Below are 20,183 nucleotides of genomic sequence, written 5' to 3' on the forward strand. Positions count from 1 at the left end.
CAAAAGTATTGGGACGCTTGGGACTAAAATTTGACAAAATTATTGGGACACTTAGGACTACAACTGGACAGAAGTATTGGGACACTTATGACGAAAACTGGACAAAAGTATTGGGACACTTGGAAATAAAACTTGACACTAGTATTGGGACACTTGGGACTAAAACTGGACAAAAGTATTGGGACACTTATGACGAAAACTGGACAAAAGTATTGGGACACTTGGAAATAAAACTTGACAAAAGTATTGGGACACTTAGGACGAAAACTGGACAAAAGTATTGGGACACTTGGAAATAAAACTTGACACTAGTATTGGGACACTTGGGACTAAAACTGGACAAAAGTATTGGGACACTTATGACGAAAACTGGACAAAAGTATTGGGACACTTGGAAATAAAACTTGACAAAAGTATTGGGACACTTAGGACGAAAACTGGACAAAAGTATTGGGACACTTGGAAATAAAACTTGACACTAGTATTGGGACACTAGGGACTAAAACTGGACAAAAGTATTGGGACGCTTGGGACTAAAATTTGACAAAATTATTGGGACACTTAGGACTACAACTGGACAGAAGTATTGGGACACTTATGACGAAAACTGGACAAAAGTATTGGGACACTTGGAAATAAAACTTGACACTAGTATTGGGACACTTGGGACTAAAACTGGACAAAAGTATTGGGACACTTATGACGAAAACTGGACAAAAGTATTGGGACACTTGGAAATAAAACTTGACAAAAGTATTGGGACACTTAGGACGAAAACTGGACAAAAGTATTGGGACACTTGGAAATAAAACTTGACACTAGTATTGGGACACTTGGGACTAAAACTGGACAAAAGTATTGGGACACTTATGACGAAAACTGGACAAAAGTATTGGGACACTTGGAAATAAAACTTGACAAAAGTATTGGGACACTTAGGACGAAAACTGGACAAAAGTATTGGGACACTTGGAAATAAAACTTGACACTAGTATTGGGACACTTGGGACTAAAACTGGACAAAAGTATTGGGACACTTATGACGAAAACTGGACAAAAGTATTGGGACACTTGGAAATAAAACTTGACAAAAGTATTGGGACACTTAGGACGAAAACTGGACAAAAGTATTGGGACACTTGGAAATAAAACTTGACACTAGTATTGGGACACTAGGGACTAAAACTGGACAAAAGTATTGGGACGCTTGGGACTAAAATTTGACAAAATTATTGGGACACTTAGGACTACAACTGGACAGAAGTATTGGGACACTTATGACGAAAACTGGACAAAAGTATTGGGACACTTGGAAATAAAACTTGACACTAGTATTGGGACACTTGGGACTAAAACTGGACAAAAGTATTGGGACACTTATGACGAAAACTGGACAAAAGTATTGGGACACTTGGAAATAAAACTTGACAAAAGTATTGGGACACTTAGGACGAAAACTGGACAAAAGTATTGGGACACTTGGAAATAAAACTTGACACTAGTATTGGGACACTTGGGACTAAAACTGGACAAAAGTATTGGGACACTTATGACGAAAACTGGACAAAAGTATTGGGACACTTGGAAATAAAACTTGACAAACGTATTGGGACACTTAGGACGAAAACTGAACAAAAGTATTGGGACACTTGGAAATAAAACTTGACACTAGTATTGGGACACTTGGGACTAAAACTGGACAAAAGTATTGGGACGCTTGGGACTAAAATTTGACAAAATTATTGGGGCACTTAGGACTACAACTGGACAGAAGTATTGGGACACTTATGACGAAAACTGGACAAAAGTATTGGGACACTTGGAAATAAAACTTGACACTAGTATTGGGACACTTGGGACTAAAACTGGACAAAAGTATTGGGACACTTATGACGAAAACTGGACAAAAGTATTGGGACACTTGGAAATAAAACTTGACAAAAGTATTGGGACACTTAGGACGAAACCTGGACAAAAGTATTGGGACACTTGGAAATAAAACTTGACACTAGTATTGGGACACTTGGGACTAAAACTGGACAAAAGTATTGGGACACTTATGACGAAAACTGGACAAAAGTATTGGGACACTTGGAAATAAAACTTGACAAAAGTATTGGGACACTTAGGACGAAAACTGGACAAAAGTATTGGGACACTTGGAAATAAAACTTGACACTAGTATTGGGACACTTGGGACTAAAACTGGACAAAAGTATTGGGACACTTGGAAATAAAACTTGACACTAGTATTGGGACACTTGGGACTAAAACTTGACACACGTATTGGGACACTTAGAACTAAAACTGGACAAAAGTATTGGGACACTTATGACGAAATCTGGACAAAAGTATTGGGACACTTGGAAATAAAACTTGACAAAAGTATTGGGACACTTAGGACGACAACTGGACAAAAGTATTGGGACACTTTGGACGAAAACTGGACAACACTATTGGGACACTTGGGACTAAAACTTGACACACGTATTGGGACACTTAGAACTAAAACTGGACAAAAGTATTGGGACACTTATGACGAAAACTGGACAAAAGTATTGGAACACTTGGAAATAAAACTTGACAAAAGTATTGGGACACTTAGGACGAAAACTGGACAAAAGTATTGGGACACTTGGAAATAAAACTTGACACTAGTATTGGGACGCTTGGGACTAAAACTTGACACACGTATTGGGACACTTAGAACTAAAACTGGACAAAAGTATTGGGACACTTATGATGAAAACTGGACAAAAGTATTGGGACACTTGGAAATAAAACTTGACAAAAGTATTGGGACACTTAGGACGACAACTGGACAAAAGTATTGGGACACTTGGAAATAAAACTTGACACTAGTATTGGGACACTTGGGACTAAAACTTGACACACGTATTGGGACGCTTAGAACTAAAACTGGACAAAAGTATTGGGACACTTATGACGAAAACTGGACAAAAGTATTGGGACACTTGGAAATAAAACTTGACAAAAAGTATTGGGACACTTAGGACGACAACTGGACAAAAGTATTGGGACACTTGGAAATAAAACTTGACACTAGTATTGGGTCGCTTGGGACTAAAACTTGACACACGTATTGGGACACTTACAACTAAACCTGGACAAAAGTATTGGGACACTTATGACGAAAACTGGACAAAAGTATTGGGACACTTGGAAATAAAACTTGACAAAAGTATTGGGACACTTAGGACGACAACTGGACAAAAGTATTGGGACACTTTGGACGAAAACTGGACAACACTATTGGGACACTTGGGACTAACACTTGACACACGTATTGGGACAATTACAACTAAACCTGGACAAAAGTATTGGGACACTTAGGACGACAATTGGCCTAAAGTATTGGGACACCTACACTGGACCAAAGTATTGGGACACTAAGGACTACAACTTGACAAAAGTATTGGGACACTTCGGACTACCACTAGACAAATGTATTGGGACACTTAGGACTACAACTGGACAAAAGTATTGGGACACTTAGGACTACCACTGGACTAAAGTATTGGGACACCTACACTGGACAAAAGTATTGGGACACTTGGGACTAAAACTTGACATAAGTATTGGGACACTTTGGACGAAAACTGGACAACACTATTGGGACACTTGGGACTAACACTTGACACACGTATTGGGACAATTACAACTAAACCTGGACAAAAGTATTGGGACACTTAGGACGACAATTGGCCTAAAGTATTGGGACACCCACACTGGACCAAAGTATTGGGACACTAAGGACTACAACTTGACAAAAGTATTGGGACACTTCGGACTACCACTGGACAAATGTATTGGGACACTTAGGACTACAACTGGACAAAAGTATTGGGACACTTAGGACTACCACTGGACTAAAGTATTGGGACACCTACACTGGACAAAAGTATTGGGACACTTAGGACTAAAACTTGACATAAGTATTGGGACACTTGGGACGAAAACTGGACAAAAGCATTGGGACACTTAGGACTAGCACCTGCCAAATACGCGGGCCCGACCAACGCTGCTTGCAGCTTTACTTTTACTTGTTTTGGAAAGTCTTCACAAGCCAAATTTTCTTGTTCTATTGGTAGATAATTTTGCTTAGTTCAAGTAAAATACCCCTCATTTTTTTATTCTTCTTTTTGAACACTGACTTTTGGAGTGGGCCAACCTTTAAAGCCGTGACCCTTGGTGACCCCGATGACGTCAATCATATCATCCTGGTGGAAGACGGCCGAGACGGGCACGGCTTGCTCCAGTCGCTCCTTTGCCCAATCCACCTTGTCTGGGACGCTCCCCCCATTTAACTGCACCTCCATGATGTGAGCCTTCTTCTGCCTAATGGGCAGCAATCGCATCTAAAAAAGGGGAGCATAAAAAAAAAAGCAGGCAATCGCATCAGCTCCTAAAAGTGCATATTGATCGTGTTACCAAGCTGGGCCTTCACACAATGTTATCGAGTGGTCTTGGCTGACCTCCACCTTGCTGGCTGCCAAAATGAAGGCAAAGTCTGGAAGGGAGAGCCACGTTCTTGCCTAAAAATTATTTTTAAACTGTCATTTGAAACAGCTGTATGTGGCCAGAGTTGTAAACACAAAGCAGCTGTGAGATTAGGAGGGTGACATTGTTTACTCCTATTACACGTGGTCAGGTGGACGTTGCCCTTTGACTACTGTGAAAGGTGCTTTAAAGCAGTGTTTTTCAACCACTGTGCCGCGGCACACTAGTGTACCGTGAGATATTGTCTGGTGTGCCGTGGGAGATTGTGTCATTTCACCTAATTGGGTTAGAAATATTTAATTATAATCCGCAAATGTGCCGTTGTTGAGTGTCTGCATTGTCCAGAGCTCGGCAGCGTAACCATGCAATACCCTTCCATATCAGTAGGTGGCAGCAGGTAGCTAATTGCTAATTTGTCGTGATCACAATATGCAGACAACAGCGGGAGGCAGTGTGCAGGTAAAAAGGTACCAAACGCTTAAACCCAAAATAAACAAAAGGCGAGTGCCGCTAAGAAGAGCCTGTGGAGGGGGGCGTGGCCTGCGGGCCTGCCGCGGAACGGGGTGTGTCAGGACCGGCCTCGAAGACAGCGACAGGTGCGTAGATGGCCCAGGTGGGGCCTTGTTATCTAATCACCTGTCGCCTTTATTAGCAGCAGCCGTGAGGAAACGAGTTGTTGGAGTTGGGGGTGCTGCTGAGAGACACGGACGCAGAAAAGCAAAAGACTTTGCACCATTAAGTAAAATAAAACAGTGTTATGTCCTGAATTCCTGGCAGTCTGTGGTGGTCTGAAGAACACACTAGAGGGCAACCTCTACAGAGCCATTGAAGCTTAGGGATGGTTATGCAAAATGAAACTAAAACTGAACTGGCTGCAAAGTAAACAAAAACAGAGTGCTGGACGACAGCAAAGACTTACTGTGGAGCAAAGACGGCGTCCACAAAGTACATCCGTACATGACATGACAATCAACAATGTCCCCACAAAGAAGGATAAAAACAACTTAAATAGTAGAGATCGGCAGGTAGCCGGAACGAATGCCGGAACGAATGCCGGAACGAACGCCGGAACGAATGCAGAAAAAATTGTAGGAATGAACGCAAGAACAAAGACAAGAACGGACGCACGTCGGAACGAACGTAGGTATGAACTGAGGGCTGAACATAGGAATCAACATTGGAACCAACGTAGGAACGAACGCCGGAATGAACGCAGAAAGAATTGTAGGAATGAATGCAAGAACGAAGACAAGAACAGACGAACGTCGGAACAAACGTAGGTATGAACTGAGGGCCAAAAAGAGGACCGAACATAGGAACAAATATAGGAACAAACGTAGGAACGAACGTAGGAACGAACGTAGGAACGAACGTAGGAACGAACGTAGGAACGAACGTAGGAACGAACGTAGGAACGAATGTAGGAATGAACGTAGGAAAGAATGTAGGAACGAACGTAGGAACGAACGTAGGAACGAACGTAGGAACGAATGTAGGAACGAATGTAGGAACGAACGCCGGAACGAATGCAGAAAGAATTGTAGGAATGAACGCAAGAACAAAGACAAGAAGGACGCACGTCGGAACGAACGTAGGTATGAACTGAGGGCTGAACATAGGAACCAACATAGGAACCAACGTAGGAACGAACGCCGGAATGAACGCAGAAAGAATTGTAGGAATGAATGCAAGAACGAAGAAAAGAACAGACGAACGTCGGAACAAACGCAGGTATGAACTGAGGGCCAAACAGAGGACCGAACATAGGAACAAATATAGGAACAAACGTAGGAACAAACGTAGGAACGAACGTAGGAAAGAACGTAGGAACGAACGTAGGAACGAATGTAGGAACGAACGCCGGAACGAATGCAGAAAGAATTGTAGGAATGAACGCAAGAACAAAGACAAGAACGGACGCACGTCGGAACGAACGTAGGTATGAACTGAGGGCTGAACAGGGCCGGACATAGGAACGAACATAGGAACGAACATAGGAATGAACATAGGAACCAACGTATGAACCAACGTTGGAACGAAGGCCGGAATGAACGCAGAAAGAATTGTAGGAATGAACGCAAGAACGAAGACAAGAACAGACGAACGTCGGCATGAACTAAGGGCCGAACATAGGAACGAACGTAGGCACGAACGAACATAGGAACCAACATAGGAACCAACATAGGAACCAACGCTGGAACGAAGGCTGAAATGAACGCAGAAAGAATTGTAGGAATGAACGCAAGAACGAAGACAAGAACGGACGAATGTCGGCATGAACTGAGGGCCGAACATAGAAGGATAAAAACAACTTAAATAGTAGAGATCGGCAGGTAGCTAATTGCTTTGTAGATGTCGGAAACAGCGGGAGGCAGCGTGCAGGTAAAAAGGTATCTAATGCTTAAACCAAAAATAAACAAAAGGTGAGTGCCCCTAAGAAAAGGCATTGAAGCTTAGGGAAGGCTATGCAGAACGAAACTAAAACTGAACTGGCTACAAAGTAAACAAAAACAGAATGCTGGACGACAGCAAAGACTTACTGTGGAGCAAAGACAGTGTCCACAAAGTACATACGAACAGGACATGACAATCAACAATGTCCCCACAAAGATGGATAAAAAGCAACTGAAGTATTCTTGATTGTGAAAACAAAGCAGGTGCGGGGAATAGCGTTCAAGGAAGACATGAAACTGCTACAGGAAAATACCATACAAAGAGAAAAAGCCAGCAAAATAGGAGCGCAGGACAAGAACTAAAACACTACACACAGGAAAACAGCAAAAACTTCAAAATAAGTCAGGGCGTGATGTGACAGGTCGTGACAGCACACCTAATTTGAGCCACTAACTAGTAAACAAAAACAGAGTGCTGGACGACAGCAAAGACTTAAAGCGCGTGGAGCAGATGGCGTCCACAAAGTACATCCGTACATGACATGACAATCAACAATGTCCCCACAAAGAAGGATAAAAACAAATTAAATATACTTGATGGCGAAAACAAAGCAGGTGCGGGGAATAGCGTTCAAGGAAGACATGAAACTGCTACAGGAAAATACCAACAAAACAGGAAAAGCCACCAAAAATAGGAGCGCAAGACAAGAACTAAAACACTACACACAGGAAAACACCAAAAACTTCAAAATAAATCAGTGCGTGATGTGACAGGTGGTGACAGTGCACCTACTTTGAGACAAGAGCTATAGTGATGCATGCTTGGTTATACAAACCCCGTTTCCATATGAGTTGGGAAATTGTGTTAGATGTAAATATAAACGGAATACAATGATTTGCAAATCATTTTCAACCCATATTCAATTGAATGCACTACAAAGACAACATATTTGATGTTCAAACTCATAAACATTTTTTTGTTTTTTGCAAATAATAATTAACTTAGAACTTCATGGCTGCAACACGTGCCAAAGTAGTTGGGAAAGGGCATGTTCACCACTGTGTTACATGGCCTTTCCTTTTAACAACACTCAGTAAACGTTTGGGAACTGAGGAGACACATTTTTGAAGCTTCTCAGGTGGAATTCTTTCCCATTCTTGCTTGATGTACAGCTTAAGTTGTTCAACAGTCCGGGGGTCTCCGTTGTGCTATTTTAGGCTTCACACATTTTCAATGGGAGACAGGTCTGGACTACAGGCAGGCCAGTCTAGTACCCGCACTCTTTTACTAGGAAGCCAAGTTGATGTAACACGTGGCTTGGCATTGTCTTGCTGAAATAAGCAGGGGCGTCCATGGTAACGTTGCTTGGATGGCAACATATGTTGCTCCAAAACCTGTATGTACCTTTCAGCATTAATGGCGCCTTCACAGATGTGTAAGTTACCCATGTCTTGGGCACTAATACACCCCCATACCATCACACATGCTGGCTTTTACACTTTGCGCCTAGAACAATCCGGATGGTTCTTTTCCTCTTTGGTCCGGAGGACACGACGTCCACAGTTTCCAAAAACAATTTGAAATGTGGACTCGTCAGACCACAGATCACTTTTCCACTTTGTATCAGTCCATCTTAGACGAGCTCAGGCCCAGCGAAGCCGACGGCGTTTCTGGGTGTTGTTGATAAACGGTTTTCGCCTTGCATAGGAGAGTTTTAACTTGCACTTACAGATGTAGCGACCAACTGTAGTTACTGACAGTGGGTTTCTGAAGTGTTCCTGAGCCCATGTGGTGATATCCTTTACACACCGATGTCGCTTGTTGATGCAGTACAGCCTGAGGGATCGAAGGTCACGGGCTTAGCTGCTTACGTGCAGTGATTTCTCCAGATTCTCTGAACCCTTTGATGATATTACGGACCGTAGATGGTGAAATCCCTAAATTCCTTGCAATAGCTGGTTGCAGGCCCGGCCCTAACCAATCTGGCGCCCTAGGCAAGATTTTAGGTGGTGCCCCCCCCCCCCCCCCCACATCGGCAGTGAAGTGTATATACTCACAAGAAACCGAATAGCTTTGTCTTTGACCTTTTTTTTACTTAAAGAAAGCAAATTAACAATCAGAATAGTTAACAAGATAAAAAAAATATGAATAAATAAATGAATGCAAAAAATAAAAAATGAATATATGAAATACAATATTTTTTTACATACATATTGCTTAATTAACATTAATGATGTGCACTTTAACAACTAGGCTTACAACTATACCTAATATATAAAGGGGTGGAAAAGTGACTATTACCTGCAGGGCAAACATTAGCTAACCAGAAGGCAATAACACCTGCTTAAAAGATCTAATACAAATGTCCCTGAGGAATGTAAGGTGGGAGTACTGTAATTACCTAACGTTACATTATTATTTTCCATAACAATTTAGCCCCCTCCACAATATTAACCCGACGTTAAAACAGAACTAGCTACTTATTGATTAGCAATTGCCGAATCATGTAACATTAGCTTAATGCTAAAAAGCCAGGGGAGCAGTTGTAGCATATTCAACTGAATATGGGTTGAAAAGGATTTGCAAATCATTGTATTCCGTTTATATTTACATCCAACACAATTTCCCAACTCATATGGAAACGGGGTTTGTAGTTTGAATTCGTATCCAACAATTGCGAGAACGACTTTTTATTGTCAATATCGGCTGCTGAGTTCAATATGTTTATGTTTTCTGCTGGTGGTGTGCCTCGGGATTTTTTCAATGAAAAAAATGAAAATGAAAAAAATGTGCGAAAGATGAAAAATGACGAAAAATGTGACGAAAATGACGAAAAATGTGTGAAAAAAATGTGCCTTGGCTCAGAAAAGGTTGAAAAACACTGCTTTAAATGACGCCATTTTACCTGAGAGTGAACAAGAACCCGTATGACCGAACAATACTTCTTCATCCGAGCAAAGTCCTGGTCCAGCGCTTTCTTCCCGCTCTCATCCTGCCACTTTTTGCTGTGCTTGGTGAAGGCCTTCTTCTTGCTCTTGTGCCTGCAACACGTGGAAGAAGTCAGAAAGCCATAGGCTAGATTGCCAGCCACGCACTTGTTACCAGTTTTTGTAGAATCTGCGCTTGCACTCGTCACTCAGATGCGCAGCAAAGATGGTCTTTAGGGGACGCAAACCCCGCACGGTGCGGATGTAGCCCACCACTCCCACCACTATGAGCGGGGGGGTCTCAATGATGGTAACTGCCTCCACTTGCTCTCGTTTTGATTGCTCTGTAGGATCAATAGAGAAATTATCGGTATACGGTCGCGATCAAAAGTTGTAAAGAACATAATGTCATGGCTGTCTTGAGTTTCCAATATTTTCTACAACTCTTATTTTTTTGTGATAGAGTGATTGGAGCACATACTTGTTGGTCACAAAAAACATTCATGAAGTTTGCTTCTTTTATGAATTTATTATGGGTCTACTGAAAATGTGCTGGGTCAAAAGTATACATACAGCAATGTTAATATTTGCTTACATGTCCCTTGGCAAGTTTACCTGCAAAAAGGCGCTTTTGGTAGCCATCCACAAGCTTCTGCTTGAATTTTTGACCACTCCTCTTGACAAAATTGGTGCAGTTCAGCTAAATGTGTTGGTTTTCTGACATGGACTTGTTTCTTCAGCATTGTCCACACATTTAAGTCAGGACATTGGGAAGGCCATTCTAAAACCTTCATTCTAACCTGATTTAGCCATTCCTTTACCACTTTTGACGTGTGTTTGGGGTCATTGTCCTGTTGGAACACCCAACTGCGCCCAAGACCCAACCTCCGGCCTGATGATTTTAGCTTGTCCTGAAGAATTTGGAGGTAATCCTCCTTTTTCATTGTCCCATTTACTCTCTGTAAAGCACCAGTTCCATTGGCAGCAAAACAGGTCCAGAGCTTAATACTACCACCATCATGCTTGACGGTAGGCATGGTGTTCCTGGTATTAAAGGCTTCTCACCTTTTCTCCTCCAAACATATTGCTGGGTATTGTGGCCAACCAGCTCAATTTTTGTTTCATCTGACCACAGAACTTTCCTCCAGAAGGTCTTATCTTTGTCCATGTGACTGTATCTTTGTATTTCTTGACACATCACATCAGGGGCTAATCCATTAAGACACTTAAAAATAGCTTTTAAAAAAGCTCCCTAGGAACGAACTTAGGAACAAACTTAAGAACGAACGTAGGAACAAATGTAGGAACGAACGTAGGAACCAACATAGGAACCAACGTAGGAACGAACGCCGGAATGAACGCAGAAAGAATTGTAGGAATGAATGCAAGAACGAAGACAAGAACAGACGAACGTCGGAACAAACGTAGGTATGAACTGAGGGCCAAACAGAGGACCAAACATAGGAACAAATATAGGAACAAACGTAGGAACGAACGTAGGAACGAACGTAAGAAAGAACGTAGGAACGAACGTAGGAAAGAACGTAGGAAAGAATGTAGGAACGAACGTAGGAACGAATGTAGGAACGAATGTAGGAACGAACGCCGGAACGAATGCCGGAACGGACGCCGGAACGAATGCAGAAAAAATTGTAGGAATGAACGCAAGAACAAAGACAAGAACGGACGCACGTCGGAACGAACGTAGGTATGAACTGAGGGCTGAACATAGGAACCAACATAGGAACGAATGCCGGAATGAACGCAGAAAGAATTGTAGGAATGAATGCAAGAATGAAGACAAGAACAGACGAACGTCGGAACAAACGTAGGTATGAACTGAGGGCCAAACAGAGGACCGAACATAGGAACAAATATAGGAACAAACGTAGGAACGAACGTAGGAACGAACGTAGGAACGAACGTAGGAAAGAACGTAGGAAAGAATGTAGGAACGAACGTAGGAACGAATGTAGGAACGAATGTAGGAACGAATGTAGGAACGAACGCCAGAACAAATGCCGGAACGGACGCCGGAACGAATGCAGAAAGAATTGTAGGAATGAACGCAAGAACAAAGACAAGAACGGACGCACGTCGGAACGAACGTAGGTATGAACTGAGGGCTGAACATAGGAACCAACATAGGAACGAACGCCGGAATGAACGCAGAAAGAATTGTAGGAATGAACGCAAGAACGAAGACAAGAACGGACGCACGTCGGAACGAACGTAGGTATGAACTGAGGGCCGAACAAAGGACAGAACATAGGAACAAATATAGGAACGAACATAGGAACAAACATAGGAACGAACGTAGGAACGAACGTAGGAACGAACGTAGGAACGAACGTAGGAACGAACGTAGGAACGAACGTAGGAACGAACGTAGGAACGAACGTAGGAACGAATGTAGGAATGAACAGAGTAATGAACGTAGGAAAGAATGTAGGCACGAACGTAGGAACGAACGTAGGAACGAACGTAGGAACGAACGTAGGAACGAACGTAGGAACGAACGTAGGAACGAACGTAGGAACGAACGTAGGAACGAACGTAGGAATGAATGTAGGAACGAATGTAGGAACGAACGTAGGAACGAACGAAGGAACGAACGTAGGAATGAATGTAGGAATGAATGTAGGAATGAACAGAGGAATGAACAGAGGAATGAACGTAGGAAAGAATGTAGGAACGAACGTAGGAACGAACGTAGGAACGAACGTAGGAACGAACGTAGGAACGAACGTAGGAACGAACGTAGGAACGAATGTAGGAATGAACAGAGGAATGAACGTAGGAAAGAATGTAGGAACGAACGTAGGAACGAACGTAGGAACGAACGTAGGAACGAACGTAGGAATGAATGTAGGAACGAATGTAGGAACGAAAGTAGGAACGAACGTAGGAACAAATGTAGGAATGAACAGAGTAATGAACGTAGGAAAGAATGTAGGAACGAACGTAGGAACGAACGTAGGAACGAACGTAGGAACGAACGTAGGAACGAACGTAGGAACGAATGTAGGAACGAATGTAGGAACGAACGTAGGAACGAACGTAGGAACGAACGTAGGAACGAACGTAGGAACGAATGTAGGAATGAACAGAGGAATGAACGTAGGAAAGAATGTAGGAACGAACGTAGGAACGAACGTAGGAACGAACGTAGGAACAAACGTAGGAATGAATGTAGGAACGAACGTAGGAACGAACGTAGGAACGAATGTAGGAATGAACAGAGTAATGAACGTAGGAAAGAATGTAGGAACGAACGTAGGAACGAACGTAGGAAAGAACGTCGGAACGAATGTAGGAACGAATGTAGGAACGAACGCCGGAATGAACGCCGGAATGAACGCCGAAAGAATTGTAGGAATGAACGCAAGAACGGAGACAAGAACGAACGGACGTCGGAACGAACGTAGGTATGAACTGAGGGCCGAACAGAGGGCCGAACAGAGGGCCGAACAGAGGGCCGAACAGAGGGCCGAACATAGGAACGAACATAGGAATGAACATTGGAACGAACGTAGGACCCAACGCTGGAACGAACGCCGGAATGCACGCAGAAAGAATTGTAGGAATGAACGCAAGAACGAAGACGAGAACGGACGAACGTCGGCATGAACTGAGGGCCGAACAGAGGGTCGAACACAGGAACCAACATAGGAACCAACATAGGAACCAACGTAGGAACCAACGTAGGAACGAACCTAGGAACGAACGTAGGAATGAACATAGGCACGAACATAGGCACGAACGCCGGAATGAATTGTAGGAATGAACGCAAGAACGAAGACAATAACGGACGAACGTCGGAACAAACGTAGGTATGAACTGAGGGCCGAACAGAGGGCCGAACAGAGGGCCGAACAGAGGAACGAACATAGGAATGAACATTGGAACGAACGTAGGACCCAACGCTGGAACGAACGCCGGAATGGACGCAGAAAGAATTGTAGGAATGAACGCAAGAACGAAGACGAGAACGGACGAACGTCGGCATGAACTGAGGGCCGAACAGAGGGTCGAACATAGGAACCAACATAGGAACCAACGTAGGAACCAATGTAGGAACGAACCTAGGAACGAACGTAGGAATGAACATAGGCACGAACATAGGCACAAACATAGGCACGAACATAGGCATGAACATAGGCACGAACGCCAGAATGAATATGTAGGAATGAACGCAAGAACGAAGACAAGAACGGACGAACGTCGGAACGAACGTAGGTATGAACTGAGGGCCGAACAGAGGGCCGAACAGAGGGCCGAACAGAGGGCTGAACAGAGGGCCGAACATAGGAACGAACATAGGAATGAACATTGGAACGAACGTAGGACCCAACGCTGGAACGAACGCCGGAATGGACGCAGAAAGAATTGTAGGAATGAACGCAAGAATGAAGACGAGAACGGACGAACGTCGGCATGAACTGAGGGCCGAACAGAGGGTCGAACATAGGAACCAACATAGGAACCAACATAGGAACCAACGTAGGAACCAACGTAGGAACGAACCTAGGAACCAACGTAGGAATGAACATAAGCACGAACATAGGCACGAACGCCGGAATGAATTGTAGGAATGAACGCAAGAACGAAGACAATAACGGACGAACGTCGGAACGAACGTAGGTATGAACTGAGGGCCGAACAGAGGGCCGAACAGAGGGCCGAACATAGGAATGAACATAGGAATGAACATTGGAACGAACGTAGGACCCAACGCTGGAACGAACGCCGGAATGGACGCAGAAAGAATTGTAGGAATGAACGCAAGAACGAAGACGAGAACGGACGAACGTCGGCATGAACTGAGGGCCGAACAGAGGGTCGAACATAGGAACCAACATAGGAACCAACGTAGGAACCAACGTAGGAACGAACCTAGGAACGAACGTAGGAATGAACATAGGCATGAACATAGGCACAAACGCCGGAATGAATTGTAGGAATGAACGCAAGAACGAAGACAAGAACGGACGAACGTCGGAACGAACGTAGGTATGAACTGAGGGCCGAACAGAGGGCCGAACAGAGGGCTGAACATAGGAATGAACATAGGCATGAACATAGGCACAAACGCCGGAATGAATTGTAGGAATGAACGCAAGAACGAAGACAAGAACGGACGAACGTCGGAACGAACGTAGGTATGAACTGAGGGCCGAACAGAGGGCCGAACAGAGGGCTGAACATAGGAACGAACATAGGAACGAACATAGGAATGAACATTGGAACAAACGTAGGACCCAACGCTGGAACGAACGCCGGAATGGACGCAGAAAGAATTGTAGGAATGAACGCAAGAACGAAGACAAGAACAGACGAACGTCGGCATGAACTAAGGGCCGAACATAGGAACGAACGTAGGAACGAACGAACATAGGAACCAACATAGGAACCAACGTAGGAACCAACGTAGGAACGAACCTAGGAACGAACGTAGGAATGAACATAGGCACGAACATAGGCACGAACATAGGCACGAACGCCGGAATGAATTGTAGGAATGAACGCAAGAACGAAGACAAGAACGGACGAACGTCGGAACGAACGTAGATATGAACTGAGGGCCGAACAGAGGGCCGAACAGAGGGCCGAACATAGGAACGAACATAGGAATGAACATTGGAACGAACGTAGTACCCAACGCTGGAACGAACGCCGGAATGGACGCAGAAAGAATTGTAGGAATGAACGCAAGAACGAAGACGAGAACGGACGAACGTCGGCATGAACTGAGGGCCGAACAGAGGGTCGAACATAGGAACCAACATAGGAACCAACATAGGAACCAACGTAGGAACCAACGTAGGAACGAACCTAGGAACGAACGTAGGAATGAACATAGGCACGAACATAGGCACGAACATAGGCACGAAGGCCGGAATGAATTGTAGGAATGAACGCAAGAACGAAGACAAGAACGGACGAACGTCAGAACGAACGTAGGTATGAACAGAGGGCCGAACATAGGAACGAACATAGGAACGAACATAGGAACGAACATAGGAACGAACATAGGAACGAACGAACGTTGGAACGAACGTAGGTATGAACAGAGGGCCGAACATAGGAACGAACATAGGAACGAACATAGGAACGAACATAGGAACTAACGTAGGAACGAACGAAGGAACGAAAGTAACAACCTGTGCATGGTGAATCCCATGTCTAAGAGGATTAAAACAGTGCAACGTAACATTGGTGCTCACACTAAATATTCACACTGTGATGTGAACTCATTTGTTTATCCAGCTATTTACACTATGACTATGTGTTCATCTAATCTCACTGGACAGTAAATATCTACTACAGAACTATACTACTCTAAAGTATATCCAACTTTCATATCCATAGTAATTTCCCTTGAGAAGATGAACGTATAATAAAATGATTGCTGAAGTGTAAAGGGTGTACTCAAATTTGTGTGATACGTAGTATGTACAGTACTTAAATCCATATGTGCGTATGAAGCATGCATGCAGCTGTACATACTCTGGCCAGCACGGTGCACCTCTCGGAGGATGTGGGTCATGCCAGCCTTGTAGCCCAGGAAGGCGGTGAGGTGCACCGGTTGGCCGGGGTTATCTTTAGGCCACGATCGCACTCTGCCCCTGTGCCTCTTGCTACGCTTGCGGGGAAGAAAGCCCAAATGTCCATGGCGCGGTGCGTGGAATTTGCGATGAGACTGGAAAGAGACATACAATTCAAATATGAACTAAAAGAGCCAAACAATAAACGTTTAAAAGCAACACAGCAAGAGCACTGACCATGTCTGCACAACAACAACCAGGCAAGAGCGAGGAAGAAGAACCTGATGCAAGAAGGTACACCGTGTGAAGTGAGGCTCTAATTTAGTGTTTGGACCTTGCGGACGAGCCGTATTCGCTTTCAAACAAAAGTCATCTTTGCCAGCGAGGAACAGGCTGGGAGGAGTGTGCACTCAGAGCTTTGAGATGGGGCAAAGACTAGTGGAGAGGAACGATTTAGCCAAGAAAGGCAATGATATGATTGTTATCAGTGTTACATTTCATTGACTCTGACATGTATTAAATATAGCAAGTAAGTTCAAAGGAAGCGAGATATGTGTCATATTTACTGCTAGAATAATTGTTTCTAAATTATCACAAAAACTTTGTATTACATTGTGTTCCTGACAAGAAGACAAAAGGCTGTCTTAAAAACCTACCAAGAGTTAGGCTCGTAAAACTCCACTGTGTAGGAACGAACGTAGGAACGAACGTAGGAAAGAACGTAGGAACGAATGTAGGAATGAACGTAGGAACGAATGTAGGAACGAATGTAGGAACGAATGTAGGAACGAACGCCGGAACGAATGCCGGAACGAATGCCGGAACGAATGCCGGAACGAACGCCGGAACGAATACAGAAAGAATTGTAGGAATGAACGCAAGAACAAAGACAAGAACGGATGCACGTCGGAACGAACGTAGGTAAGAACTGAGGGCTGAACATAGGAACCAACGTTGGAACGAACGCCGGAATGAACGCAGAAAGAATTGTAGGAATGAATGCAAGAACGAAGACAAGAACAGACGAACGTCGGAACAAATGTAGGTATGAACTGAGGGCTAAACAGAGGACCGAACATAGGAACAAATATAGGAATAAACGTAGGAACGAACGTAGGAACGAACGTAGGAACGAACGTAGGAACGAACGTAGGAATGAACGTAGGAAAGAATGTAGGAACGAACATAGGAACGAATGTAGGAACGAATGTAGGAACGAATGTAGGAACGAACGCCGGAACGAACGCCGGGACGAACGCCGGAACGAACGCCGGAACGAAGGCCGGAACGAACGCCGGAACGAATACAGAAAGAATTGTAGGAATGAACGCAAGAACAAAGACAAGAACGGATGCACGTCGGAACGAACGTAAGTATGAACTGAGGGCTGAACATAGGAACCAACGTTGGAACGAACGCCGGAATGAACGCAGAAAGAATTGTAGGAATGAATGCAAGAACGAAGACAAGAACAGACGAACGTCGGAACAAACGTAGGTATGAACTGAGGGCTAAACAGAGGACCGAACATAGGAACAAATATAGGAACAAACGTAGGAACGAACGTAGGAATGAACGTAGGAAAGAATGTAGGAACGAACATAGGAACGAATGTAGGAACGAACGCCGGAACGAACGCCGGAACGAACGCCAGAACGAATGCAGAAAGAATTGTAGGAATGAACGCAAGAACAAAGACAAGAACGGACGCACGTCAGAACGAACGTAGGTATGAACTGAGGACTGAACATAGGAACCAACATAGGAACCAACGTAGGAACGAACGCCGGAATGAACGCAGAAAGAATTGTAGGAATGAATGCAAGAACGAAGACAAGAACAGACGAACGTCGGAACAAACGTAGGTATGAACTGAGGGCTAAACAGAGGACCGAACATAGGAACAAATATAGGAACAAACGTAGGAACGAACGTAGGAATGAACGTAGGAAAGAATGTAGGAACGAACATAGGAACGAATGTAGGAACGAATGTAGGAACGAACGCCGGAACGAACGCCGGAACAAACGCCGGAACGAACGCCGGAACGAACGCAGAAAGAATTGTAGGAATGAACGCAAGAACAAAGACAAGAACGGACGCACGTCGGAACGAACGTAGGTATGAACTGAGGACTGAACATAGGAACCAACATAGGAACCAACGTAGGAACCAACGCCGGAATGAACGCAGAAAGAATTGTAGGAATGAATGCAAGAACGAAGACAAGAACAGACGAACGTCGGAACAAATGTAGGTATGAACTGAGGGCTAAACAGAGGACCGAACATAGGAACAAATATAGGAACAAACGTAGGAACGAACGTAGGAACGAACGTAGTAACGAACGTAGGAACGAACGTAGGAATGAACGTAGGAAAGAATGTAGGAACGAACGTAGGAGCGAATGTAGGAACGAATGTAGGAACGAATGTAGGAACGAATGTAGGAACGAATGTAGGAACGAATGTAGGAACGAACGCCGGAACGAATGCCGGAACGAATGCCGGAACGAATGCCGGAACGAACGCCGGAACGAATACAGAAAGAATTGTAGGAATGAACGCAAGAACAAAGACAAGAACGGATGCACGTCGGAACGAACGTAGGTATGAACTGAGGGCTGAACAAAGGAACCAACGTTGGAACGAACGCCGGAATGAACGCAGAAAGAATTGTAGGAATGAATGCAAGAACGAAGACAAGAACAGACGAACGTCGGAACAAACGTAGGTATGAACTGAGGGCTAAACAGAGGACCGAACATAGGAACAAATATAGGAATAAACGTAGGAACGAACGTAGGAACGAACGTAGGAACGAACGTAGGAACGAACGTAGGAACGAACGTAGGAACGAACGTAGGAACGAACGTAGGAATGAACGTAGGAAAGAATGTAGGAACGAACATAGGAACGAATGTAGGAACGAATGTAGGAACGAATGTAGGAACGAACGCCGGAACGAACGCCGGAACGAACGCCGGAACGAACGCCGGAACGAAGGCCGGAACGAACGCCGGAACGAATACAGAAAGAATTGTAGGAATGAACGCAAGAACAAAGACAAGAACGGATGCACGTCGGAACGAACGTAAGTATGAACTGAGGGCTGAACATAGGAACCAACGTTGGAACGAACGCCGGAATGAACGCAGAAAGAATTGTAGGAATGAATGCAAGAACGAAGACAAGAACAGACGAACGTCGGAACAAACGTAGGTATGAACTGAGGGCTAAACAGAGGACCGAACATAGGAACAAATATAGGAACAAACGTAGGAACGAACGTAGGAATGAACGTAGGAAAGAATGTAGGAACGAACATAGGAACGAATGTAGGAACGAACGCCGGAACGAACGCCGGAACGAACGCCGGAACGAATGCAGAAAGAATTGTAGGAATGAACGCAAGAACAAAGACAAGAACGGACGCACGTCAGAACGAACGTAGGTATGAACTGAGGACTGAACATAGGAACCAACATAGGAACCAACGTAGGAACGAACGCCGGAATGAACGCAGAAAGAATTGTAGGAATGAATGCAAGAACGAAGACAAGAACAGACGAACGTCGGAACAAACGTAGGTATGAACTGAGGGCTAAACAGAGGACCGAACATAGGAACAAATATAGGAACAAAGGTAGGAACGAACGTAGGAATGAACGTAGGAAAGAATGTAGGAACGAACATAGGAACGAATGTAGGAACGAATGTAGGAACGAACGCCGGAACGAACGCCGGAACAAACGCCGGAACGAACGCCGGAACGAACGCAGAAAGAATTGTAG

The 20,183-nt window shown here is 44.2% G+C and overlaps 1 protein-coding gene across 2 annotated transcripts in view; it reads right to left on the minus strand.

Annotated features, from left to right (window-relative positions):
• Positions 1–20,183, minus strand: part of LOC133615621 (large ribosomal subunit protein uL3-like) — a 47,783-nt gene that overhangs the window by 25,619 nt on the left and 1,981 nt on the right. Inside the window, exons 1-5 of one of the 2 annotated variants that reach the window (XM_061974355.1) lie at positions 16,628–16,690; positions 16,353–16,545; positions 10,018–10,186; positions 9,821–9,956; positions 4,193–4,379 (exon numbers count right to left, since the gene is read on the minus strand). In XM_061974355.1, the coding sequence (XP_061830339.1) occupies positions 4,193–4,379; positions 9,821–9,956; positions 10,018–10,186; positions 16,353–16,545; positions 16,628–16,630 (688 nt within the window). In that variant the 5' untranslated portion in view covers positions 16,631–16,690. Of the gene's footprint in view, positions 1–4,192; positions 4,380–9,820; positions 9,957–10,017; positions 10,187–16,352; positions 16,546–16,627; positions 16,691–20,183 lie in introns of those variants that run through there. The other variant, XM_061974356.1, reaches the window with a different exon arrangement.

The sequence above is a fragment of the Nerophis lumbriciformis genome, linkage group LG22 (assembly GCF_033978685.3).
Source record: "Nerophis lumbriciformis linkage group LG22, RoL_Nlum_v2.1, whole genome shotgun sequence".
NCBI classification, from domain to species: Eukaryota; Metazoa; Chordata; class Actinopteri; order Syngnathiformes; family Syngnathidae; genus Nerophis; species Nerophis lumbriciformis.